The following is a 26,570-nucleotide window of genomic DNA, read 5'->3' on the forward strand; positions in this document are numbered from 1 at the left end:
TAGTCTTTATTCTCTACCAGCATTTACTAACATCAGAAATTCGCGGATCCATCACTGGCGCCGTCTGTGGGAACCAGAGAACAAAATTTGTGATAAAGCGAATTTTTGATCCATTTTTTCCACCCAAAAAATGCATACCAGATCGCAGAGTACCCGTATTCCTGCCCGTGAGAACCAGGAGGAAGCCAATCCATCCCATAGGTCTGGAAAACAGCCTAGGGATAAATCCACCACCAGTTCTCATGGCGAAGGAACAAGCCGCTCCAAAAATCGTCCCACTGAGTCTTCCCAGCAGCCCGATTTGAATGAGGCTGTCAAGCAGTTTTTGGCGGCGAAGCAGGAGGAATTCTTAACCTTCCTGCGAAAAAGCCAAAAGCAGCCGGAGACGAAAACGACGGATTCTCCTTCTCCCTCCGCACAAGAAAGTCACTACCGCAGTAGTGTCGCATCTCCCAGGAGAAAGAATCCCCGTCCCCAACATGTTCCAGTTCCTCCTCGGTACCGGAATCACAGGAGAACTCAATCTCCTCCATACCGACGAGATATCGGATTCGCCGTGTACGGAGCACTGAAGACTCCGTTCTCGGACGACATCACCCGAACTCCCCTACCACAGAACTACCGAACTCCGTCGATGACTTACGACGGGCTCGTGGACCCTCACGATTTCTTGGGGCGCTATCAATATAACATGGCGAACCAGGGTCTCAACGAGGTCCACATGTGCAAGCTGTTTCCCGAGCTGCTCATCGGGAACGCGAGAAGGTGGTTCGATAGCCTCCCCCAGGGCAGCATCAGATCTTACCGAGATCTAATGGATGCCTTCCACAGGAGGTTCTTTCAGAAAGCGGAAGCCCGAATCACTTCGGCTCAGCTGCTTTCCATTCGTCAAGGTCGCGACGAAAAAATCAGCGACTTTATGACAAGATTCCACAAGGAATGCCTGCAAGTAGACAATCTCAACGATCTGCTTGTCATCTCGGCATTCCAAAATGGAATCCTGCCCGGAGCTCTCTACAGGAAGCTCGTTGAGTGCGGTCCGCAGACAGCTCAGGAAATGTGGGACATTGCGGACCAGTACTCCCGGGCCGATGAGGCAGACCGTCGCAAACGGTCGTTAGACAGCTCATCGTCCCGAGGAGACAGAAGGAAGCCCGATCATAGCGATCAGGGGCATCCTCGCCGGACTCCATTTGAAAGAATTCAAAGGGCTCCGGTGCAAGACAGATTGGGACCCCGTCTCAATCCCGAGAAGCCGCCCGCTCAGTTCGTACCGCTGAACAAGCCGAGAGCGGAAATTTTCGAACTGCACTCTGACCTATTCGAAAAGCCAAAGCGGATGACGAAATCAGCCGCGCGCCGACCACAGGATAGCTACTGCTCCTACCATCAAGACCACGGTCACGATACTGAGGAGTGCAGAAACTTGGCTGCAGGTATCGATGTTCTTGTGAAGGCAGGGACATTGAAAAAATACCGAAGCAAGCAGCCAAAGAAGAATAAAAAGCAGAGTGGTGCGAACTGCGCTCCTCAGGATCCGAAAAGGCAGCCGGATCCCGAAGACGATGACGAGCCGCAATATGATGGAGTAATCCAGACTATTGACGCGCTCCCTGCCGGGAAGACCAAGTCGTCCCTAAAGTCAGAACGCAGAGGCTCCAATCGAGAGGAGCCAACGCATAAAAGGCTGAAGCAGGACGAAGTGATTACGTTCTCGGCTGCTGATCCCGTCCCGGCCATCTCTCCTCACCAAGACGCCATTGTCATCCAAGCCGGAGTGGCAAACAAACTGATCCACAGGGTGTTTGTGGATACGGGAGCGTCGGTTAGCATTCTTTTTAAAGAGTGCTTTGACAAACTAGAAGTGGACCCAGCTCGGCTCAGTCCGGCTCCGCTTCCCCTAAAGAGCTTCGCCCAGGAGGACACCCGCCCTGAAGGTATTATCAGCCTTCCGATTACGGTGGGGAAAGCGCCTACTAGCTCCAGTACGATGATTGAGTTTTTCGTGGTGAAAGCTCGGTCCCCGTACAACATCATCCTGGGAAGAGACTGGCTCAACACAGTTCGGGCCGTTTGCTCCACTTATCACCTCACCATCAAGATCCCTACTAAAGGAGGGATAGCGGTCATCCGAGGTGACCAAAAGAGAGCAAAGGAATGTCTGCAAATTGCGCTTAGAAGTGCCGAGCAGTCAGATCGGCACCACCAAGCATAGCAATCACAGCAGCCGGAGTCAGAGGCGATGACCGAAGTCATACCGGAGCCGAACTCGATGACAGTTCAGCTGTACGAAGACGATCCATCCAGAACGGTTAAGATCGGCTTCGCGGGAACGCCCCTACTTCGGGAAAAAACCATCCAGCTCCTCAAGGAGTATAAAGACGTCTTTGCATGGTCTCCGTTGGACATGACCGGAGTGCCCCCCGAGGTAATCACTCATCGGTTAAATATTGATCCTTCAGTCCGGCCGATAAAACAGAAGCAAAGACTCTTTGCGGCAGAACGAAGTCAAGTCATCCATGACGAAGTCCGTCAATTATTGAAGGCGGATGTGTTATTCGAAGTGAAGTATCCTTCGTGGGTGGCCAATCCTGTCATGATCAAGAAAAAGGAAGGAGGATGGCGGATGTGCATAGATTTCACCGATCTAAATAAGCACTGTCCCAAAGATTGCTATCCCCTTCCGAACATAGATAAAAAAGTAGAAGCTTTGATAGGCTTTGAAATTTTTTGTTTTCTTGATCTGTACAAAGGATACCATCAAGTTTTAATGGATGAGATTGACGCTTCAAAAACGGCCTTCATTACTGATTTCGGCATTTTCGCTTATAAAAAGATGCCATTCGGTTTAAAGAATGCCGGAGCCACTTATCAAAGGATGGTAGACAAGCTTTTTCGGCACCTGATTGGAAAGGAGGTCGAAGTGTATGTTGACGATATAGTCGTCAAAAGCAAAAGCACTTCGGAGTACGAGCACAACCTCAAGTCCACTCTCAACGTGCTCAAGAAAGCCAACCTCAAACTTAATCCCCAAAAGTGTACCTTTTTGGTAGATTCGGGAAAGTTTCTGGGTTGTTGGGTTTCAAAGGACGGACTCAAGGCAAACCCCTCAAAAGTTCAAGTCGTTCAGAACATGGCAATGCCGAAGTCCATACATGACGTGCAAAGGCTAACCGGATGTCTAGCCGCACTGAATCGATTCCTTTCTCAAGCAGCCGAAAAGCAACTGCCGTTCTTCACGGTGTTGAAAAAGGCACCAAAGTTCGAGTGGGGAGCCGAGCAGAAAAAGGCCTTTGACGAGCTCAAAAGTTATCTAGCCGAGCTTCCTACTCTCTCTGCTCCAACCGAAGCCGAAGTAATATTCTTATACTTAGCGGCATCGGATCAAACCATCAGCGCGGTGCTTGTACGAGAAGAAGGCCTAAAGCAGCTTCCCATCTACTTTACAAGCCGAGCATTAAGAGGTCCAGAAACCAGGTATCAACCTCTGGAAAAGATTGCTCTGGCATTAGTAAATGCAGCAAGGAGACTGCGGCCATACTTCTATGCTCACAAGGTATGCGTCTTAACTGATCTGCCACTTCGGCAAGTGTTGACCAAACCAGAAGCATCAGGCAGAATCGCCAAGTGGGCTATAGAGTTGGGAGAGCACACAATTGAATATCTACCTCGGAAAGCCATCAAGGGACAAGCCTTGGCAGATTTCCTTGCAGAAGCGAAGTTCGATCAAGCAATTCCTGTTATTGCCGAACAGAAGAATTCTGCCAGTGCCGAACTAGCACAGCCCTTGGAATCCGAAGTAGAGCCGCCGGACTGCTGGAGCGGGTTCGTAGATGGAGCTTCGAACAAGATGGGAAGTGGAGCTGGTATTTTACTTGTCGCTCCCGACGGACACGAGGTAGCCTACTCACTTCGGTTCCTATTCCCCACTACTAATAATGAAGCCGAGTACGAAGCCCTCCTGGCCGGACTCCAGTTAGCGCAAAGTCTGCTCGTCAAATCTCTCAAAGTCCATTGTGATTCACAAGTCATAGTAAATCACATGTTGGGTACAAGTGAAGCCCGTGACGAGAGAATGAAGAAGTATTTGGACAAAGCGCAAAGCATCAGCCGAAGTTTCTCCTATTTTCGGATAATCCGTATTCCCAGAGCGGAAAATAGCCGAGCAGATACCTTAAGTAAGTTGGCCTCAGATCCGAGCTCAAAGGCGGAAGAATTAATGCATCGAAGCATTGATGAAGCCGAGGTACATTCAGTATCCAGCTCGCCGAACTGGATGACGCCGATCTTGCAGTATCTGGATCAAGGACAATTGCCCGAGGATAAGAGAGAAGCTCGGAAGATCACGTGCCGAGCACTTCGGTACGAACTTCATGAAGGAGTCCTCTTTAGAAAGTCTTACCTCCAGCCGTTATTGCGGTGCGTAGGACCAGAAGAGACGGACTACATCCTCAGAGAAGTTCATGAAGGATCGTGCGGTAGCCACATCGGAGCCAGAGCTTTAGCTAAAAAAGTTCTGAGGTGGGGATATTATTGGCCAACCATGGTACAAGAGGCAGTGCAGCTCGTCAAGAAGTGTACGAAGTGCCAAATTCATGCAAATGTCCCAAGGATGCCGCAGACCGATCTATACACTATGCAAAGCCCTTGGCCTTTCATGCAATGGGGCATAGACATAGTGGGACCACTTCCTCAAGCTCCTCGGCAAATGAAATTCCTTATCGTTGCCGTGGACTACTTCACGAAGTGGGTGGAGGCTGAACCATTAGCTACGATAACGAGCTCAAAGGCATTGGACTTCGTCTGGAAGAACATAGTGTGCCGATTTGGCATACCCCACATCCTCATCTCGGATAATGGGACTCAGTTCACCGACAAGACGTTCAAGAATTGGTGCCAAGAGCTGAACATTCAACAGCGGTTCACTTCGGTCTCCCACCCCCAAGCAAACGGACAAACGGAAGTAACGAACCGGATTCTGGTGAAAGGGTTAAAAGCTCGGTTAGAACAAGCCAAAGGACAATGGGTAGAAAATCTCCCTCAAGTCCTATGGTCCTACCGAACTACACCCAAAACCTCCAACGGTGAAACTCCGTATAGTCTGGTGTACGGCACTGAAGCCGTAATTCCGGTGGAGATCGGCGTACCCAGTCCCCGAACTCTAAATTTCTCCTCAGAAATGAATGACGACGGACTGAGAGCAGAACTAGATCTCGCCGAAGAAAGAAGAGAATTGGCGTGTATAAAAGCAGCCAAGTATAAGGAGCAAGTAGCCCGGTATTATAACCAAAGGGTGAAAAAGCTTCAATTTCAAGTGGGAGATCTCGTCTTGAGAAACAACGAAGTAAGCCGAGCAGAAAAGCTGGGCAAACTCGAACCCACATGGGAGGGTCCATATCGGGTGTCAGAAGTCCTCGGCAAAGGGTCTTATAAATTGACTCACATGTCAGGAGAACAAGTACCCCGAACATGGCATGTCTCCAACCTCAAGAAGTTCCACTTGTAAGAGACAAAAGTCCGGTCAGTCCGTCTCGTGTCTAGTTCGGTCATAGGGGTATATGTTTTTATTTGTTTGTTTCTTACTTGTACCTTTTACTTGTCGTTTTTTAAAAAAATGTTTAAAGTTTTTTTCCTTCATCTTTTTCTTTTTTTTCTCTATGTGTTTTGTCTCTATGTGCTTGTCGTCTCTTACAAATGGTACCAAGGTATATCGTTCTTTAAAGACTGATCCCCTTTTTAGATCGATTATTAAAGACTATTGTGAGTCCAAGCTTCTAAGGAGGATATAAGACCACAATTCAGCTTAACAAGCAGTCCGTCTGAAACGAACTGCAATAAGCCAACGATTGTGAGTCCAAGCTTCCAAGGAGGATACAAGACCGCAATTCAGCTTAACAAGCACTTCGTCTGAAACGAACTGCAATAAGCCAACGATTGTGAGTCCAAGCTTCTCAGGAAGATACAAGACCACAATTCGGCTTAAGAAATAAGCACTTCGTCTGAAACGAACTGCAATAAGGGAAAGTCCGATCCACGCGATAAACCTCGCCGAATTAGGACGACCAAGTTCGGTCAAAGAAGTTTACCTCATAAGACCGGGGACGACCACGTCTAGTCAAAGAGGTTTACTGCATAAGACCACTTCGGTTAACTGGGAAAGTCCGATCCACGCGATAAAACTCGCCGAATTAGGACAAGGGAAAGTTCGATCCCGGCGACAAAAATCGCCAAATTAGAACACAAACCAAGTTCGGTCAAAGATGTTTATTTCATCAGACCAAAGACGAGTCCGGTCAAAGATGTTTATTTCATCAGACCAAAGACGAGTCCGGTCAAAGATGTTTATTTCATCAGACCAAAGACGAGTCCGGTCAAAGATGTTTATTTCATCAGACCAAGGACCAAGTCCGGTCAAAGAAGTTTACTTCATAAGACCGAGGACAAGTACGATGAAATTTTTTCGCTAAGCTGTAAATACAGTGTTAGAAGCGAAAACAAAATTTCATTTTTCAAATCTTGTTCGGCATACAACTCCGCTACCCTACAAAATGGCGTTACGCTATTACAAAGGACTATTCTACTGTCCAGGGTTGCTGAAGTTAAGCCACCTATCTGCAAAATCCTCTGGAAGCCGAGTTCGGTTGTTCCGAGCAGATGAAGAATAAGCAGGTCGACGAGATGCTATCCTCGACCCAACGCCTCTTCCCCGAGCCCGAGAAGTCCTAACACCTCGGCGATGAAGAGTCTCTGCAATAAGCATCTGCTGATCTTGCTCGCTCATAGTCACAACTCCTCGGCGAATTTCAGTCCGTCCCTGTCTTGACGATTCCGGTTGCTCCTGAGCCCGTTCTCGTCTTGACGTTTCCGGCTGTTCCGGAGTTCGTTGTTGACTGGGAGTAGGATTTTGAACAAGGGAACCAGAGGCTTGATCTGGAGTGCGAGCATCTGTTGGCGGGAAATGCCTAAGGAATCTCCCGATTGAGGGACGCCGGGAAAGAATGATGTCGTACCGAGAAGCCCAGCGCCGCAATGATTTCACAACTTGTTGGCAAGCCGAGCTCTCCAGCGCATTGTTCCTCCGGAGTACATGATATTCCTCCCACAGTTCGTCAACTCGACTCTGAACATCGGATATGGTCACTCCCCCGCGCACACGGATGTAATCCTCGTACGCAGTCCTCTCAGCAATGGTCGTATTCAGCTCGGCCTCCAGATCCTTCTTATCGGACTCTAAGTCCTTATTATCGGCCTCCAGCTTCACTAAACGAGCCAGAAGCTCGTCATTCTTCGTCTGATCGGCTATAGCTCTTTTCTCAGCTTCGTCTAAAGCCGAAGAGTACAGCCGTTTCCAGTGAAGTATCTCCATCTCCTTCGAGTACAAAGCAGCTATATTAGTTCGGCAGCTGTACCGAGCAGATAGTAAAATACAACAGGAATAAAGGCGAGTACGAAAAGCTATACGAAGACAAGTGTAGAGAATTTTTCATTCACAAGGAAAATTTTTTACACTAGGAGGGCTTCAAGGCCATTTTACAAGGAAGAAACTAGACTAAGAGAAGGGAGACGAAATCATACTCCACCAGCTTCGTCTCCGGCTCCTTGGTCTGGTTCAGCTTCTTTCTCCTGAGCTACCTCAGCCTCGGCCTCGCATCCTGCCGGCCTCGCCTCCGCCTCCTGATCGGCTTCCTTCTCCGGATGCCCGGCCCGCTCGACTTCGGCCTCCAGCTCCAGCGGCTCGGCCTCACCCTCTCCGTTGTAAGTCGAAGCGGGTGAAACGGGTCCCACGGAGGCAAAGATAGCCTCCAGGTTCTCGTCCCGATCAGCTCGACAACTCCGGACTCGGTCTGCAGAAAGCAGGACCGAGGATGAAGCGAGCTCCTCAAGGAGCGGCAGATTCTGAAGCCGAGCTGCTATCTCTCGGCTGTACAGAGGCAGCACGACGTCGGCCCCCTGCTCGCCCTTATCGGTAATTAGCCTTACCAGACTACCGACAAAGGCCGAGAACTGGCTGCTCAAAAAGAGTTTCTCCGTGTAAACACGGAGAGCCTCCCCCTGGGCAGCCACGGCGGCAGCCTCCTTCTGAGCCTCCCGGTGCTTCGTCTGCTCTTGCAGGATGATGAGCTGGTTTTTGGCTGACCGGGCTTCATCCTGAGCCGAGATCCTAGCAGCTCGGGCCCTCTCAAATTTGGCCTCAGCCTGTTCGGCCAGACTACGAGCAAGATGCATCTTCTTCTGCATCTCCTCGTAGTCGTGGGATGCTTTGGAGAGCTCCACGGAGACGAGCTTGGCTCTCTGAAGATGAACAAGGAAAAAACTCAACAGAATGGCCATCAAAAAATGTAGAAAAGAAGCCAAGTCAGAAAGCTTACCTCCACAAAATTCGTCGGCCATTGAAAAGGCTCAGGGACGTGTTCCGGGATGTCGGCAACCACCTCGGAGATGACCAGGTCTTTCCCCGGCACTCTTGGGGACTCATGAAATTTCCCCTTCCCTTTAGCCGAACACGACTCCGGCTCTTTCGGATCCGAAGAAGAGGTTTTTTGCCTCTTCGGATTCTTCTCGGCTTCAGACGCCGAGCTAGGGGCCCTCTGCCTCTCCGGCTCCACAAGCTCGGGGGACTTTCGGATAGCCTTATTCAGCATGTACACTGCCAAAAAGTAAGAAAGCAAAGTCAGATTTTCTTCGTTAAAGCAGTAGAGCATAAAGATAAAGAGAAATCCTCACCCTCGGCCTCTTCGTCCGAAGACGAGATGTCGAACACGACGTCGCCCTTGACGAGCTCAGACTCCGTGTATTGTTTCCTAACTATGGGAATCTTGTTGAGCTCGCCATCGAGCTCGTCCAACGGTTCAGGCCGAGGATGACGGATAACGGACTTCGGCCCTCTCCAAGGAAAACTAGGAGCCGCGGTCCTATCATAATAGAAGAAGCGGTTTTGCCACTTCGGCCACTTCGTTTTACAAAAGGCCCTAAAGGGCTGTACAGGGATCAAGTAAAACCAAGACCCCTTCCTCTTAAATTGAAAGAATTTAAGGATCGCCTTCAAAGACAAATCCCTTCCTAACCTACGGAGTTCGGCAGCGAAGGCCGACAAGTGCCTCCAAGAGTTCGGAGTCACCTGGCCTAAAGGAAGCTGAAAAAAATCTAGTAGATCTATAAAGGCAGAAGGGAGGGGGAAACGAAGCCCGCATTCTAAGCAGGCCTCGTACACGGTGGCGTAACCCTCCGGCGGGGAGTCAGCCCTATGATCACCGTCAGGTACCACCGCCCTCCCCCCAGGAAAAAAGTATTTTTCGGGTAGGGATACCACAGTATCCTTACTCAAAATACTATGGAAATACTCTACGGTCTTCTCCCCGGACTCTTTCCGGCCAGAAGACCCCTTACCGCCTCTCCTACCGCTACCCGACTCCGAAGAAGAAGAAGAAGACATTTTTCTTACTTTTTGAAGGTGAAGAAAGTCTGAAGAAGCTCTTGAAAGCGGAAGAAAATTTCTCGAGAAAGAGAGAGTATAGAAGACGCAACAGCAAAGGTGTTCAAATGAGGAAGAAAGAGCATATTTATCAGATTCGGGAAAGATTTCGAGATCGTTGCGCTGTTTCGAATCCCACCTTTTCAGGATTCAACGGCCGGATTTTACTGTCGCATTTAATGCAGGCACGCGCAAGGCACGTCCCCTGACGTCAGCCTCCCCCTTACCATTATCCAGAATGCCGAAGTGACTCACCTCGCCGAAGTGATTCACTTCGCTTTTCGGGGGGGGTAGTGATGGGGTACGAACTAAACCCTAATGGCAAGCCCAATAACAGTGACGGCTCATCAGCCCAGAGCCCAAGAAAGAGTATCTGTTCGGCACCAAAGAGTTCGGCACGACCAAAGAGTTCGGACTCAGCCTACAGCTCGGTAAAAGCCGACCAGTCAAGCTCTCCTCTCAGATCGGCAAGAGCTGATCGGTAAAGTCCAGTAGTTCGGTCTCAGCATTCGACCGAACTAGGAGTTAGTGGACTCATGAAAGGCCTCCACGACCTCCGCTATACCCACGATCTATTTAGTGGTACGAAGCAGTTATTGAGCAGTTATTGCTCACCCACGATCTTGTTAGTGGGGCTGCAAACCACGATCCTAGTTCAATGTATAAATAGAACTTAGATCAGATAGAAAAAGGTTAAGCTCTCTAGAGATAAAAACTCATATAGCAAGTCTGTTGTAAGCTGTAATCCCAGATCAAGCAATACAATCTTGCCCCCCCCTTTTTCCCGTGGACGTAGATTTACTTCAGTAAATCGAACCACGTAAATTCTTTGTGTCATAGTCTTTATTCTCTACCAGCATTTACTAACATCAGAAATTCGCGGATCCATCAATAAGCATAAGGAGTATTTATTGGTGGCCCAAACTAATTAGCTGTGAATTGATATCATTTGGCAACACAAAATATATTAGTTGGGGCAACTTATATGTTTTGTGATATATTAGTTGGGGCAAGCACAAAATATATTAGTTGCCAATTGGCTGCTTCTACTGAAATTAAGTGATAATGTGACGGGTATTTTGCTCAGCTCATAAATGAAATAAAAAAATGAAATCGAAAGCATTGTGAACACAACTCAGTTCTTTGTCACTGAACGCCACATTTGAAATCCAATTATGTGGGCCCATTGCTGTCAAATCTAACCAAGAATTATTGCTACTTAATCTACCTCTAATAAACTGAACAGGTCTTAATAGTATAATCCTACTATTTAATGCCTCACCCGTCCACGAAATATAGTCTAATTTATAAATGACACGAGTTTAAAGATAAATTAGTAAAGTACTATGAGAGAGATGTGATCCACGAAATATAGTCTAATTTATAAATGACACGAGTTTAAAGATAAATTAGTAAAGTACTATGAGAGAGATGTGAAAAAAATGAGTAAAGTATGAAAAAAATGAGTAAAGTATGAAAGATGGTTTCATTTTTGAAATGAGGACTACTTTTTATGAAAAAAATGGCAAAATAGAAGTATTACATGGATGAGAATACTACTACTATTTTTGTCTCATTAAACATGGTCCCATTTTTTATTGCCATGAAATTTTAGTTTAAGCTATTAAGTGTGTAAAGGTGGAAAGTAAAAAAAATGTGTATTAATAGTGAAAAGCTAGTCTTTATTTTAAATATGAAAAATGGCATCTTAATTTGGCCAAATTATGAAAGAAAGATGGATGTTTTTAAATGGGTACTATGGAACATGATGCGGAAAATCTGATATTGTCAATTTCCTTCGATGTAAGTGGTATAGTAGTATTGCTTTTCAAACCATCTAATTAGGAAGTGAAATAGTGAATTAACATAATCAATAAAATTATGTCCATTACTACACAATAGCACTTCCATCGATATCATCAATCAAGAAAATACAACCAGCAATGATAGTACAAATAAAGAAATGTATTCATTGACACAAATAAAAGAGAAGGGTAATGCGATATCGCCGTTGGCAAATTAAATTAATGAAACTTTACCATCCACGGAGAAAATTGGTGGGATTTAAATTTCAAACTGAATCAAAAATATTTAATCTTAGTGGGACCCCAAATTGATCATTCACCCAATACAACATAAATTGAGAAAAAAAAAGTATATACTGTATATAGATGAGGTCGAACAAGTTCTAATTACGTAAGTATAAAATGTCTACAAAGTGAAACTTCAATCCAAAATATCTAAATTTGGATAGTCTATGTGGTAGACAATGGAAGATCTATTGTCTTTGATGCTTGGATAAGTTGGTTGTTAAAGTAGATTGATAATATGGATGTATATTAAGGATAAAAAATTACAAAAAACACACCCACATTGATTGAGAAACATACATTCAAGAAAAGGAGAAAATACTAGTAGTAGTACAACATAAAAGGAACTGGGCATATATCAGTCGACATTGGTGAACCTCAAGTAGCCCTTGTTAGAAGGGAGATCGGCGGTCTTGTAGCCCTGCGGGAACATCCTATTGGCCTCCTCATTCGACACGCTCGGCGATATCACCACCGCCTCCCCCTTCTTCCAGTTCGCCGGCGTCGCTATCTTGTGCTTGGCCGCCCTCTGCAGCGACTCCACCACCCTCACCACCTCCTCCATGTTCCTCCCCGTGCTCGCCGGGTACAGGAAGCTCAGCTTTATCCTCTTGTCCGGTCCCACGATGTGGAGCGCCCGCGACGGGACTTGCTTCCCGGCCGAGTCCTTCTCGTCCGGGTCCACCATGTTCAGCTCCTTGATGATCCTCCTCTCCGGGTCGGCCGCGATGGGGTACGTCACCTTGCACCCGTTGCAGTAGGCCTCGATGTCCTTGATCCACGCGTTGTGGGACTCCATGTCGTCGGCCGACAGCCCTAGAAGCTTCACACCGAGCTCGGAGAATTTGTCCGCATACGCCGCCATGGCTCCGAGCTCCGTCGTGCAAACCGGAGTGAAGTCACCTAGAAATTCAATTCAATTCAATTAAATAGAATTATCAATCGATCATGTATAAATTTACCTGGATGAGAGAAGATGATGGTGAAGGAGTTGGAGACATAGTCATGGAGTTTGATGGGGCCATGGGTGGTTTCCACTTGAAGATTTGGGAGAGTGTCTCCGATGGTAAGCCCAGGCATGTTTTTATAGTATATGTATGTAGTTTTTTTTTGTTTATTTTGTGAAGAGATATTGGTTAGTAATAATAGTGTCTGGTGAAATTAGACTTATATATAGTGAGAAGTAATTGCATGAAGGGAACGTGGCAGTTGAGGTGGAAGGTTTGCATGCATTATCTCCCTATTTTGCCTCCACGTTCTATTTCCACTTACGTAACCATAATTATAAGTATTGCAACCTTCTTTTATATATCCACAAAATAAAAAGGTCAAACAATTTGAATTCGCTTTTCAAATCCACTCTTCTTGATTGCACGGCTCCTATTATATAATTTTCACTATTTCAGTATTAAAATAATACTCCCTCTATTTGCGATTAATGATCTTATTAACGTAGTTGAGGTATTAAAATATAAAAGTAAATCAGTGGAAAAAATTAAGGTAATGTGAATAATTTAGTAAAATGTAAGGTTTGTGTACCAAAAATAGTAACATGATGATTATTGGCAGATGAACGAAAAATAAAATATGAGATAATTATTTATGGATCGATGCTTAGAAAATAAAATGTCAGACAATTATTTGTGGACAAAGAAGTACTAAAGCCAGAGTAAGGCTAAAAGAATACAATTAGGGCCCAATTATACTCTATTCATACATAAACAGTTGAAATGATATTTTGCACTTTCAAGAGCTTTATAGCTATATTATTATTCTTTTATATTTAGAGACCCAAAAGATTTTTCAAGAGACTTATAGCTATATTGTTTTAGATTCAGAGACCTAAGAGATGTACATTACATTTATAGATGGACCATATTTGAAGTTCACTTAAAATTTATATAAAGTGAAATGTTAGGTTGTGTCTTAAGAAGAAAAATGTCATAGACATTTTTTGTAGACATCAAATATAATCATTTGCATACCATTCATGTTACAGAGGATAAATAATAATGATAATAATAATCCTTAATTATGTTTCTGAAACTACCATTCATTTGCTCTTCTGAGTCGAATGAATTTCAAATTGAGAAAGGATCTGTCTGAAAGATACACTTTCATCAGCATAAACAACTTCACCTATATCTATCCATTGTAGACCTCACACGCTGCAAAATCCTTACAAACTCCGCGAACATTGAGAAATCTATACCACTCAAGCTGTCACTATCTGCACCCGAATATGGATTCTGGCACACAACCAAATCAAACCCCTTCATTTTCTTCATCACTTCTTCAAACTTGCTGCTTGACAACTTGCTGATGCTCTCCAGCTGAATAAGCTCCCCACTCTGAGCTGAATTCTCCCACCATTTCTTCACCATCCTCCGCTTCGTCTCGCACGCTTCCACCGAGACGACGCCCTTCAGACGAATCCCCAGCCGGTGCAGTGCCACCTCGGCTCCACCGATGCCACTGAAGAATGACAGCACTGTTACCCCACCTGGATACATCCGCTTCAAAACCGAGAGATGGTACCCCAACGTGTCTGTCTGGAACGAGAGCTTGAGCGACTGCAGCCTCTCCGCCGGGGTATATCCAGCGATTCGGGTGTGATGCTGTGGATACCCCATAATCTGCTCAAGATGTTCCGGTTCGAGTGGAGATAGCCTGTTCTTGCCTACCCAAATAAGATTCTTGGCCTGGCATTGTTGGAGAATCTTCGTTTGCGAGTCTGCAGAAGGAGGGCCGTTGCAATCAAACAGCGTTCTTCCCAGTTTCTCACATAGATAGGGTAATCCAGTCGATTCACAGCTGATTTCGCTTAGTTGCTTCCGAGTATCCCACGATGGCCACCATTTTTTCGCATACGGGATGGCTTCTGCGAGAGTAGTCGGTCCCCTTGGCATAATGTGGAATCGATCTTCAGTCGGGAGGTTATGAACATAGCCTTCCTTTCTGTTCAATGCTGAGAAGAGCTGAGAATCCACAAACTCCGGCTGAACTGAGTATAAGAACTGCGTTATCTTGCCCCAAGAGTCGCGAGACAGGCTCGTGACGTTCCCATAAAGGAAATACGGGGGCTTAGCCATCACTCTAGTAAGACTCCTGCAAGGGTTGAGTGAGGATATGGGGGGCTTCCTATCTTCAACAAAACTAGTGAAACGGCCAGCTCGTCTCGGTGGGACAGGTGCAGGATTATTGACTGAAGCGTGTTTTCCAATTCCAGCTTCTAGCAACATCCGGTCAACAGCACTGCCCGAGTCTTCCATGAATTCTTCTTTTGGTTTCTTGAAATAGTTTAGCTCATCGTCTATCTCTACTTCCGGCATCTTGCCTTTCAATTTCTCGAGCAATTCAGAAGTCCCGACTCGAGACGCTGTGTCTGAACTGCATTCTTCAGTTTTAATGCAGATTGAGTCGCACTCTTCCATCTTTCTTTTCAAAGACCTTTGGACACTTGGGTTATACTGCTAACGAATATCAATAAATAGACATTATGATCCTTCCATAACAAGGGGATCTATAAATGAAGAATGATAGTATTAGTAACGATATAGACCTTATCGGGTAATGGGCAAGTACCACCTGTAACTATCGATTCAGCAAGTAGTGTCACGGGTGCTTCCGAACCTGAAATATGATTAACATGGCCTCAGATATTAAATCACTTTCAGGAAAGCTATCATGCTTTCGCGACGACTCTTTCTAGCAAAATCAAGTGAATGAATATTTTGCCAATTTGCATAAGCATCTCACCACATCTCTCAAAAGCTGCAGAAATTTCGTTTTCAGTAAAGCCCATTTCGAGGAGTTGGAGTGACTTCTCCATGATACCAAATAACAGCTCATTGTTGCAATCCTGCAAATTTGCAGCTGAGTTTAAGACACGAGGTTCTACAAAATAGCAAACAATATCCATGACAGCCATCCGAAGTCATCAGATCTAGCAGATAATAAAAAATACATAAGCTAAGACCTCAGTTTCCTCATCTCCAGGAATTGGATTATTTGCATCTTTTTCATACTTTCTAGCCATCCGAGCAGCAAAGATGAAGTCCATTAGTTTACCAATAGCAGCATTTTTACCTGCAATCCAACACCATAGTAACCAATTACACGACACTGTGAGGTTCTCTTTTATTAGCTAACTGTGAGGTAAACTTACAGCTAACTTCTTATGAAGAAGACTTGGCTGTAAACTGAATTTGTATAATTTTAAACCACAGGAATGAGACCAAGGAAAACTTACATCAACAAAAATGCTGATTAAAAGCAACTACTAGTATATTCAACATTCTAAGAGTAGCACGCACAGCACATTCTCATGTTACAAATTCCTAATCCTGGGGAAACACTGACAGCACGAATAGGTTTACAAAATGACACATGGTTCACACAGAATGCTTGAATGGGGAAAGTTCTACGAACCAAGTCTTTGCATGGCAAACCCAACTTCATCCAAAGAGAAATTCATTTTTAGCAACGATGTCGTTTTCTCTTCAATGACACTATCGCCAACATCAAATTCCTGAAAGAACAGTTATTGCACCAAAATCAGAATTATCAGAGTATAACAAAGAGGAAATCTGAGTTATTCAATGAAAGAAAAAAGAGTAAATTTAATTCTTTGGAAGTAATTGTAAATAGGGAGTATATAATTAATTAGCAATGGGGGCATAGAGCCAAAAAGCTAGGAAAACATTTTCAACAAATATAACATGCACACATCACACAGAATGCTGTTAAAAGCAACTATCCAACACCAAGACAACAATGCCTACTACATCAGTTGGTAAAAAGGAAAATTCACTTTATGTTACAACTTACAATTATGACATCTAAATGAAACAAGTGTCAAGTAATAGAAAAAATATCGATATTTACCACTTTTACAGGAATATCATTCCCAACATAGGCATTCTCCTTCGTGTCTTCACCAAACAATCTAACAAGAGAATCTGATGAACCCAATTTGCGAAGATCCTGGTATATTTCAAACTACTTCAGAAAACAGCAACTATACCTTTCAAAAGAAAGTTAAAGGCTAAGGAAGAGAACACTTACATGTGCATTTTGCAACTACACTGAGGTAACAGATAATACTAGACATAATCTGAGGGTGGGAACTAAAAGTAGCTAAAAACAAGAAAACTATGGTGCACTAATTTAACTGCAGAAGTTCTTCATAAACTCAACGGCTTAGTTATTCACTTCATACACATCCATATTATGAATGTTACAGGGTGAGAAAATGTAAGCTACTGTAGCTACAGGCTATATATAACAAACAATTGATAAAAAAAAGTAGGAAAGACTGAGGTAAGAACAAAGATCTAGTATGATTCCAGGTATAAACAATCAAAAATCAGAAAAAGCTGCATATCAGTACAAAAAACCCATCCTTTGCAAGTTGAAATGTCTTGGAATTGTCAACTATTTAAATGTAGATATGATTGAAAGGATTCATATAGAGACAAATGAGAACAAGCATACCTCTCCAGGATGAACGTTTGCAGCTAAACTATCATTCTGTCCCCCGGAAAAGCTATCATCAAAAACTTCATTCTTTGGTTTCGGAAGGGCCTGTTCAATTAGGGACGGACAGTATAACTTCATATGCAGAGAAAACATAATAGGATAAATTCTGTTGATATGCATGACGCAATTCAGCATCATAGTCAACTGAAAAAAAAAACTGTCTAATTCAAGCATTATAAGCTGCAAAAAGAATGATGTCACTCATTGAAATACAGCAGCCAGCCATAACTTATTAACATCCTAGAATGCAAAGGTGAGAAGTCAAAAGATTGAGTTTTAAATGGGCTAAAGTGTAAATTCCAAGGAAAATTACATTATCATACAAGGTGAAAAACAAACTTGTGAGTCATATTAACCCAGAATCCAAATGTATGAAAAGATGGTAGGTTATTAGTTATTACATTTATCTTGCAAGGATTAATGCTTACCGAATATGCAAAAAGAGCTTCCAGTATCAGTTCAGAATTTCCTTCACCTATAGAGTAAGGGAGACATTAGCTGCCTACTATGTCACCATTGAAAAGTAACAGTACTGTAAATTACATAAGAGATAACTACTTCAAAATCTCGATCTCGTTGAAATTTCCAGTACAATAGTTTGGAGACGTTCTTGAAGACAAAAATTATGGTAAACAGCAAAGCTTAGATTAACATCAAATCAAACTGTCTAGGAGCAAGCTACAAACCCTTTTCCTTTATTGCTTTGTCGACAAGAGCTGGTGCAAACCCCATTCCAATGAAGGATGATCTTAAATTAGTCCCAGACGAGCTTGCCACATCGTCCTACAGTGCAGCCAGAGAAGACAATGAATTATACAATAATTAAAGAAGTAAAGCTACAAAAGAAGTGGCCTCAAAGCTCATTCTTTTGGCATTAAACTTAACCAATACTTGATTTTCATCCAATACTTAACGAAGTCACTATGTTTCATTAACAAGAACCCTACCTCCCTGGGCATTGAAGGTAAATCATAATCCAAATTCTCATCCTTGGGTATAACTCCAGCATCATTTCCCAGTAAAAAGGAATCCTCATCATCTGAAATGTCCACTAGGTCTACATCACACTGCAATCAGAAGAATTTAATCAAAATTTTGGATTTTTTATTTTAATTTTAAAGGCAGACAATTCATAGAACTATCAAATGTTCATTAGTTTGATATTGTCCGCTTTGGGCCAAGCCCCCACGTATTTGTTTTTATGTTACTCTCAAAAGGCTTCAAACTAATTAGGGTTGGACAACATTTATATATTACTTCTAAAATTGTCCATTCGCCGATATGGGATGATCTTTCAATCCAACAAACCTCCCCTCAAACCAAACATCGAGTCGTTCCGGGTCTGACTCTAAGTCGACACATCGAGTCGTTCTGGATCTGACTCTAAGCCTAACTCGAACATGAGTCATTTAGGGCCTGGGCTAACCCGAGTCTTTCAGAGCCCGACTCAAACCACCTCTACTCTGATGCCACTTGTTAGCACCGTCGATGGCACATTAGTTTGATATTGTCTGCACGGATTTCTTTTGGGGTCACTCCCAAAAGGCCTCAAATTAATTGAAATTGGACAACCCTAATATATAACTTCCCTCATTCTCCAATTTGAGATGGGTTTGCAACCCAACAATACAGAACACCAAAGAAACAAAATAAAGCTCAAATAATTTACACTCTCACCATCTTAAAAATAAGTCTCGCGCCCAATCAATTGAAAGGACGAGCTTGTTTGTCGCACTAAACCTGCAATTCAGAATGGCATTACACGGTAAGCATGGAAACAGAAAACAATCAACAAAATCCAAATTGAGAATCACATTTTACCAGCTGCAAATTTTAAGAAAAAAAATAATAAATTGAGCAGCATTTTGAGTGCATGCAAATTAACTCATTAAAAAGTAGTACATCTATGACGAAAAATCATTGCTTTTTTCGACTTGATTTGCTCAGCAAAAAAAAAAGGTAGATATAGAAATAAAATCAGAGATATAAATGAAAATGAAAATGAAAGTGAAAATGAAAATAAATGGAAGAACCACAATTAACGGGGAGAAGCATAAAGTACTAACGGCGGCAGAGAGATCGGCGCGTGGGGAATCGCCGCGGTGGGGAAATATAATTTCGTAGTTGTAATGAGTTCTGGGCTGAGTACTGAATAAAAGTGAAAAGCTGGGAATTATAGAATTTATTGACCCTCTTTTAGGAATGAGAGGACACGCAAACGACGCCTAAACTTTAAAAATGTCAGGATGGTCCCTTAATTAAGTCGTAATAATATTTATAATACTTTTTTATAATCCATCAGAAATTTTGTACTAAAAATACCCCTGATGCATAAAGAGCATTTTTGGATATGCATATAATATTTTTTTATAGTATGAATACCTAAAATGATACTTCTGTTTTTTACTTCACTTTTTCAATCACTTTACGCCAAATACTCTTTCTCTCTGTCACTTAAATTATTATAAATTAAAAAACTAAAATAAAAAATAATAGTATGAAATTCTTAAATGTATTAATAATAAAAAATTTATAAATTTAATCATCAAAATAATTTATAACTAAATTTAATTTTGATTTTGATTTAAATATTTTTTTAATATTAAAAATTAAATTTTCTAAAGTCCAAATTTTTTTAATTTTATATTAAAAAATAATTAGATCACAATCAAAATTAAATTTAGCTATAGGTTATTTTAAAATTATATTTATAATATTATTTTTATAATTAATTTATATAAAAATTTCATAGTATTTTTTATTTTAATTTTTTTATTTTCTAAAAGTTTTAGAAATAGAAAGAGAAAAAAGATCTGATATAAAGTGAAATGAAAAAATATCATTTCAGATACTCAAACTATAAGAAAATATCATATTCAATACTCAAGAGAGAGATAAAAAATATCATATCCAATACCTAGATATGAAAGTCTAAAAATGCCCTTTATGCCTTTAGGGCATTTTTTATGCAAAATTGTGATGAATAGTGAAAAAGTACCATAGATGCGATTATACCTTAGTTCACGGACTACCCATAATATTTTTAAAGTTCATGTACGTTTTCATGCGAAACGCATAGTTTATGGACCACTTGCGAAGTTCACTCTTTAGAAAAAATCGTCCTAATAAAAAAATGAATAGTAGTAATAATTATTTAAATTAATCTAAGTTTGGAATTGTAATATTAAATGTGAATCTCAGCTTTTCTCAATTTCTCATTTATGCATAAATGGGCATCGATTAATACTAAAAATGACAATATAATAGCAGAAAAAAAGAAGAAAATAAAAGAATAAATATAACCAATTTTAATAAAATGCTTTATTTTGATTTTTGAACTTTAACTTTGACTAAATTTGGTAATTAAATGGTTATTATTCCTAAAAATGAACAAGACAAATTCGTTGACAGATCCCTTGAGTTAATTAATATCTCAAATTATCCCATTATTGTATGATTACTACTCATTTTCCATAGTCGGACCGGGCCGATATATTTTCTCTTGATTTGACCAATAGTACTACCTCATGTCCCCTCATGGCCGAGAGTTCAAAATGTTTCTTTTGGACACGAAATTTTTAAAAAATTATACTTATAAAGTAGATGGGAAAATAAAGTATGAGAGAAAAAAAGTTGATGAGTGAAGATACAATAAAATAGGAGAGAGAATAAAATAAAAGAGCAAAAATGTATAATACTCAAATTTTAACTAAAAAAGTAAATAACTCATTTCTGTTAGTAAATAACTCATTTTTAGAGCAATTATGTTAGTATTAATTTTACGAAATACATACTACTTTTATACTAATACCACTTTATTTATGTATATAACCGTGCCCAAAAACTTAATCCATGCTGGACTGAAAGTCTGAAACCATTTTTCTTTTTTGTTTTTGTAGTTGTTTTTCTTTTCCTTTGGATGAAATTTTAGTAATCCAAATAGTGTAAAAATAAATGAGAAATCAAATTTCTGTAAATAATTATTGGACATTTATGGACAGTGTCAGTGACAGGGCGGCTTAAACAATGTTTTTGTTATAGGTTGACTGAACTGTTTTGTACGGTTACGAAGCGATTCCAATTCGTGGAAGGTGCAAGTTTTGACACCTTTTTTAGCGCCACCAATTTCTCGAATATTATTCATTCGCACAACTGCGAATTAAAGAACCATGAAACTCGAGTCAAAATATTAAATAGACACGTACATAACCAGACCGTTTACATATGTATTTACCTTAGGGTAACCATTTCTTCTCTACCTAAAATATTTCATACTACCTGACCAGATTCATCAGAAACATAAAATTGAAGGAATAATAACAATACAATTTAAAGAAACAAATCTTACAACACAACATGAACTATGAAGTTATTCAGAGAGAGAGTGCATGAACGTAAATTTTTTATTTTCTTTTTCTCTTGGATATAACTTCTGTAAAGATGGAAACCAAAAGGCAAAAAACAAGGAGTTAAACGGGAAATAGAAAAGCAGCATCACCCTCAGCCAAAAGACCAAGGCCACCCCACTCCCGCTAAAGAAAATGGAAAAAAATAACATCAGTATTTAACGTTTCAATTTAGTTAAATGGAATCTCTTCATTCTTCTCACCCAGACGAAAGAGAGATGAAGAAAACTGTGCGCCATCCACCCCCGGAGGTTCTGATGCTGAAATTCCAAAACAGAAGCCATGACCGAGTATGATACACTCAATTATACAATAGAAACGCAGAGCTCCCCGGGGACTTTGTAAACAACATTTCAAACAATTAGGTAAACCATCCAAATCCACCTTCATGCAGCATAACCCCCCCCCCCCACAAATGCACCGTCCCCCTTCACCTACTCATGTAGGAGATTTCTTGGATCCAGAGGAATTGTTCCGACTGTCAAAAAACCAGAAGACTCCGTATCAACAACTTTGACCGGCATTGACCCTATAGTGACAACATTTACCATCTCACTGTTTGTTTTGTTAGATACTGCCCCAGTAGGCCCTGAACCCGGCTCATCTGAATGTATGTTCAATCCGCTAATTTTAAGTTCATCAACTGCATTCGGCACTTTATCCACTAAGCCTTCACAGCTCCCAGGGACACTTGCTACATTGTATGGATTAGTACCCGAGGAATTTTTCCCTTTGGGCTCAACATGGTCGTTCGTGGAGCAAGTTGACACAGCACTTGAAGGAACTTCCTTTTTGTTCGCCATACTTGAATTATTGGTATTTTGTTTGGCAGCATTTACATCGCTAATAGGGGGAAAATCGTGAACCGTCTGAAGCTTGCGAGGAGGATCCAATAATGGACCAAGATATGGATTTTCATAGCTCTTAATGAAAAGCCTAGCTCTCTCTCCCTGCAAAATCCGCTGTCGATTTTCATAGTACATGAAGTCATCAAGTAGGGATGTCTTTGACGTATGACCTTTGAATATTTTAAGCATTTCCAAGCCCTTCTTGAAGCTTATCTGAAAATCATCATAAACATAATTCACGGTAAATTATTTATACCAGAAATCTGACAGAAACTTATTTAACATACAATACAACTGCATAAGCAATATTTTTTCATTCCAACACCCTAACCTTGCACAGTTCAGCACAACCGACTAGCACGCCATATGTTTAAAAATAGTATGGCTTCTTTTCTACTGAGTAACTATCATATGAAAACTAGGAGTGCATAATCTAACTACTAAGGTTGCACCTAATAGGGCTTTTGATGAAATGGGAGCTTTAAAAAAAGCAAAATAAAACACTTCTTCACACAATATATGGTTTAGCACTTGGCTTTTAACAATATATAGGACAAAGAAGTGACAGCTATAAATACCTCTTGTGTGTCTCTGCTGTTAGTCACTGGCTTGTTCTCATTGTTCTCCAATATGATGTGCCTAAAATTTGGGTTTGGCAAATCTTTTATGATGTGCCACTTCACAGGAAAGCTTCCGCTCCATTTATCTTGCTGCCAGAAATCCATATCTCTATGGAAATCCACTGGGCCAGTCATTTCTGCAATACCACAGAACTGGCCACTAGCATTAACCTTAATTTCACAGAGAGAGAATGTATCAGTCAATACCATCACATGAATTAAGGTTAATAAAATACTCAATCTCATAAAAACATCAAACAAATCATTAGGAAGTAGCTTTAAGTATAGTGTGCAAAAACAATTACTGACAGAAAAGAAGAGGAAGATGGGGCAGCCTCTAGAGTCTCCAACAGATATTCTCTTGGCATCTTCATATGCAGCATTAAGCTTCTTGTTTCCATTGGGAGTGGACGACCACACATTATACTTGATACTCTTATGCACATCATCCTCGCTATATGACTTGATTACGAAAAACTTTGCATTTGCATATTCCACTGGAAAATCAATTCTGTTATAATGATCTCTAGAGATAATGATGTTTCCTTGTGCATCAGGATTTCCAGCCCTTGTAGTATAGGCTTTAACAACCAATTGATTCTTTGATTTGCTCATCCTGGACTCACTATTCTGGTTGCTCAATATATCAGGACCAGCTCTTTCATCAAGAGCCCTCCCACTGAATATGTTGGGCTTCACTTTATTTACAGATGCATGAGAATAATTGCTCGATTCGAAAGTAGATGATCCATTTCCAGAGGTAAAAGCAGTCTTCAACTGACTACTGACAGCTGATGCTTTACCACGTAAACCATTCTCTGTGCCTTGAGGGCCTCTAATCTAAAAATAAAATTTTGCAGGAAAGGTATAAGCAATGGGTGCAATAACAATAGCAACTATCCACAAAGACACAGCTAGTTCTATAAAAGATAAAAAATGAACTCTGACCTGGGAAATCTGCTGTGCAGCTTGACTTGTAATACTACCAGAAGTATTACTTGATGGATGCTGCTTGCCAGTCCCCACATTCACCCTACCTTCAGACGTCTTCACGAAGGAGTTTTTTCGACCAGAGGCATCACCCATTGCGCTTAATGAGGAATTAGGAGTATTCTGAGCCGAATTACGTTTAGAACCTAGACCATCAGCCTTGTTAAAAGATCCACCAGTATCAATGAATGAATCTACAGTCCCATTAGCAACAACATCAGGCCTTGGCTGGAAAACTACAGGCAGGTATGACGCCGATGTTACAGGATTTTCATATGAGGGAAGGGCATAGTATTGTTGTGCTGGTATAATTGATCCATCAGCTCCTATTACAGCACCAGGAATATAAGGATTGTATGGGTTAAAAGGAGTTTGCCCATATCCATAATTGGGAGAATAATATGCATATGGCATGTTCTCATTTGCCGCAACCTGTGAGAAAAGAACTAGATTTAATATCTTTAAACCCCATGGAGTATAAAAATGTGTATTACAAGTAAGATACTCACTGTATAATGAATGTCTTGATTGTCTACACCGAAAAACCTATGCTGATCTTCCCACTCCATGGTTGGTTCATAGCCTAAAAAACATAGGAATTGTCATTACATTCAAGGTACCTAACACCACTTCTTATACTGCCAACTCATTCTATCAGTGAGTATTAAAGTATTATATGCAACTCAACTTTGATACGGGAAGTAAAATCAAATTATACCTGTACAGATGTACCCATAGTTGGTTCCAGTAGGATAATACAAGCCCTGGTCGATAATATAGTCAGGTGCTCCCTCGTTATACATGGATCCGTATAGTCCAAACTGATCAGGCTGTGGGTTTGACTCAGCACCTTGAATCTATGAAAATAAAAAATGGTTATAGTTAGAAGAAAGAAAAATGATATCTAAAATGTATGAAAAGAACGAAGCAAGAGAAGCACGCACACAAGGTTGCCCCCCTTTAAATGGAGAATTGAACATATGACCAGACATAATGGAAGACTAAGCTATAAAAATTACCAGGTAAGTATCAGCAAGTCCTTGATCAGGAACTTTGTACACTTCCATCCCAGGACTTGCCACCCTAAAAAGACAAACTGCTATTTTTAAGACATGGTAGCTACAGGAAGGACTGTAGCCTTGGTTCTAAAACATCAATTATAGCAAATAAGTGTGATGACAAAAAGAAAATCAGATATCAAACTTCAACTAGAAGACCTAAATTAAAGAAAATTACATTTAAAGCCACCAGAGGAATTGAAAATAAAGCACCAATTATTGCAACATGTGAATGTTACATGAGTAGCAAATTTAGGAGCGCGCAGTCATAATATTGCGACCGGCCTTAATGTGGCTTCGATTTCTTATACTTAGGATTATAACTATAACATCCCTATGAAGCAAAAAATAATTTCCTGTCAACCAACTACTACATAGCAGTGACTAACAGCCTTATTAAAGGTCAAGCGCAATGGAAAGAAAGACAATGAGTTCAGCTAGTGAGAGCTCAACACCACTACAATCCCAACATTGCAATCACCCAAAACAAAATCTTACTGCGTAACCCCCTCCGCAAGAAACCCTAAAATTCATGAGCACATTCTCTTTACTGAACAAAATTTATAAAAAAAAAAGTTCGCAATCCGATCAATCTACAGCAAAGGAAACACGGTCAACGCTCACAACTCCCCCTAACTAAATAGAGCTATCGACAAAAACACGATCCGCGCAGAAACATTCAGGCATAAAAATAAACAGGAATTAAAATTAAATTCAGAACACGTGAATAAACCTAAAAATCATAAGAACGTGGAATCTTCAAACAAAGAACAAAAGAAAATAGGGATAGGACGGAAGAGAAACGCACCGAAGGAAGGAGGGGATTTAATCCATGATAGACGAAGAAAGCAGTTGAAGGATCAAAGTAGAGAGCGGCGGAATTAAATTCCTAATTTCTGGTAACATGGGTATGAATTTCCCCAAAATCAATCTGCGTGAATTAATTGCAGTAGTCACTAATTTTCCCCCTTTGCCCACTCGTTAAAACCCTAGAGAGAGGAAATAAAAGGCGGTCGAGTGCGGAGAAATGAAAGCTTGATAGAGAGAGATAATTGGGTGGCAGAAGAGGAACGACGTCTACACGCAGAGGAATCTTGTAGAATATATACACGCGTTTCAATTTCAATTTAGCTTCCCACCTTAGTAGCGAAGTAACATTCAATATTTATTTAATATACGTGGTGCTATAAGTCTAGGTCTATATGGCTAATTTAGAACATTCCATGCCAAAATCCAAACAATTATCATGCAAAAATAAAATTCATCAATTCGACAGCTCAGCATATATAATTGATGGAGCGATGACTCTAGAGTTCAAATCAATGTTTTAAAAATCGGACCACTAAGTGAATCGGTGAAGCTATTGGTTGATGATTCAATTGGTCGGACCGATTCAACCACTGGTGGGACCGTTTTACTGTAGCATATGTAATTAAATATATATTATATAATTATATAATTTTATAACAATATATGTTGAATTTTGATCAAAATCTATAATTATAAAATTAAATTTTAGTGAATAATGAAATGCTATTAAACTTA

The 26,570-nt window shown here is 41.3% G+C and overlaps 3 protein-coding genes across 6 annotated transcripts; all 3 read right to left on the bottom strand.

Annotated features, from left to right (window-relative positions):
- Positions 1 to 11,845: 11,845 nt before the first annotated feature.
- Positions 11,846 to 12,677, bottom strand: LOC121794952 (1-Cys peroxiredoxin). The gene is made up of 2 exons (XM_042193367.1): positions 12,525 to 12,677; positions 11,846 to 12,465 (listed from the first exon to the last, which is right to left on the bottom strand). Exons 1-2 carry the CDS (start codon positions 12,640 to 12,642, stop codon positions 11,921 to 11,923), a joined length of 663 nt encoding a protein of 220 aa, XP_042049301.1. The 5' UTR covers positions 12,643 to 12,677; the 3' UTR covers positions 11,846 to 11,920.
- Positions 12,678 to 13,569: 892 nt separating this feature from the next.
- Positions 13,570 to 19,309, bottom strand: LOC121796043 (probable inactive DNA (cytosine-5)-methyltransferase DRM3). 2 transcript variants are annotated; one of them, XM_042194744.1, is made up of 12 exons: positions 19,170 to 19,309; positions 18,781 to 18,843; positions 18,051 to 18,170; positions 17,790 to 17,886; positions 17,532 to 17,578; positions 17,059 to 17,148; positions 16,450 to 16,548; positions 15,994 to 16,093; positions 15,542 to 15,651; positions 15,322 to 15,424; positions 15,125 to 15,195; positions 13,570 to 15,032 (listed from the first exon to the last, which is right to left on the bottom strand). In XM_042194744.1, exons 2-12 carry the CDS (start codon positions 18,781 to 18,783, stop codon positions 13,698 to 13,700), a joined length of 2,175 nt encoding a protein of 724 aa, XP_042050678.1. In that variant the 5' UTR covers positions 18,784 to 18,843; positions 19,170 to 19,309; the 3' UTR covers positions 13,570 to 13,697. The 2 variants fall into 2 exon arrangements, with proteins under 2 accessions (XP_042050678.1, XP_042050677.1); XM_042194743.1 differs by having other exon boundaries at positions 13,570 to 15,035.
- Positions 19,310 to 21,488: 2,179 nt separating this feature from the next.
- LOC121796044 (YTH domain-containing protein ECT4-like) lies at positions 21,489 to 26,141 on the bottom strand. 3 transcript variants are annotated; one of them, XM_042194747.1, is made up of 8 exons: positions 25,834 to 26,138; positions 24,987 to 25,050; positions 24,686 to 24,824; positions 24,477 to 24,550; positions 23,926 to 24,399; positions 23,287 to 23,817; positions 22,936 to 23,148; positions 21,489 to 22,570 (listed from the first exon to the last, which is right to left on the bottom strand). In XM_042194747.1, exons 2-8 carry the CDS (start codon positions 25,032 to 25,034, stop codon positions 21,944 to 21,946), a joined length of 2,106 nt encoding a protein of 701 aa, XP_042050681.1. In that variant the 5' UTR covers positions 25,035 to 25,050; positions 25,834 to 26,138; the 3' UTR covers positions 21,489 to 21,943. The 3 variants fall into 3 exon arrangements, with proteins under 3 accessions (XP_042050681.1, XP_042050679.1, XP_042050680.1); XM_042194745.1 differs by having other exon boundaries at positions 22,936 to 23,817; positions 25,834 to 26,141; XM_042194746.1 differs by lacking the exon at positions 24,987 to 25,050 and having other exon boundaries at positions 22,936 to 23,817; positions 25,834 to 26,140.
- Between the last annotated feature and the right edge of the window lie 429 nt (positions 26,142 to 26,570).

The sequence above is a fragment of the Salvia splendens genome, chromosome 3 (assembly GCF_004379255.2).
Source record: "Salvia splendens isolate huo1 chromosome 3, SspV2, whole genome shotgun sequence".
Lineage (NCBI taxonomy): Eukaryota > Viridiplantae > Streptophyta > Magnoliopsida > Lamiales > Lamiaceae > Salvia > Salvia splendens.

What these genes read in the sequence shown, in the direction of transcription:
- LOC121794952 (XM_042193367.1), bottom strand. Translation starts at nt 12,642, where the DNA reads ATGCCTGGGCTTACCATCGGAGACACTCTCCCAAATCTTCAAGTGGAA. An exon ending in CATCATCTTCTCTCATCCAG is followed by an intron (nt 12,466 to 12,524) that starts GTAAATTTATAC and finishes TTGAATTTCTAG; the next exon opens with GTGACTTCACTCCGGTTTGC.
- LOC121796043 (XM_042194743.1), bottom strand. An exon ending in TACCTTCAATGCCCAGGGAG is followed by an intron (nt 17,887 to 18,050) that starts GTAGGGTTCTTG and finishes GCTGCACTGTAG; the next exon opens with GACGATGTGGCAAGCTCGTC. An exon ending in TGCAGCTTTTGAGAGATGTG is followed by an intron (nt 15,196 to 15,321) that starts GTGAGATGCTTA and finishes ATCATATTTCAG; the next exon opens with GTTCGGAAGCACCCGTGACA.
- LOC121796044 (XM_042194745.1), bottom strand. Translation starts at nt 25,034, where the DNA reads ATGGAAGTGTACAAAGTTCCTGATCAAGGACTTGCTGATACTTACCTG. An exon ending in CTGCACAGCAGATTTCCCAG is followed by an intron (nt 23,818 to 23,925) that starts GTCAGAGTTCAT and finishes TTTTATTTTTAG; the next exon opens with ATTAGAGGCCCTCAAGGCAC. An exon ending in ACAGCAGAGACACACAAGAG is followed by an intron (nt 22,571 to 22,935) that starts GTATTTATAGCT and finishes GATGATTTTCAG; the next exon opens with ATAAGCTTCAAGAAGGGCTT.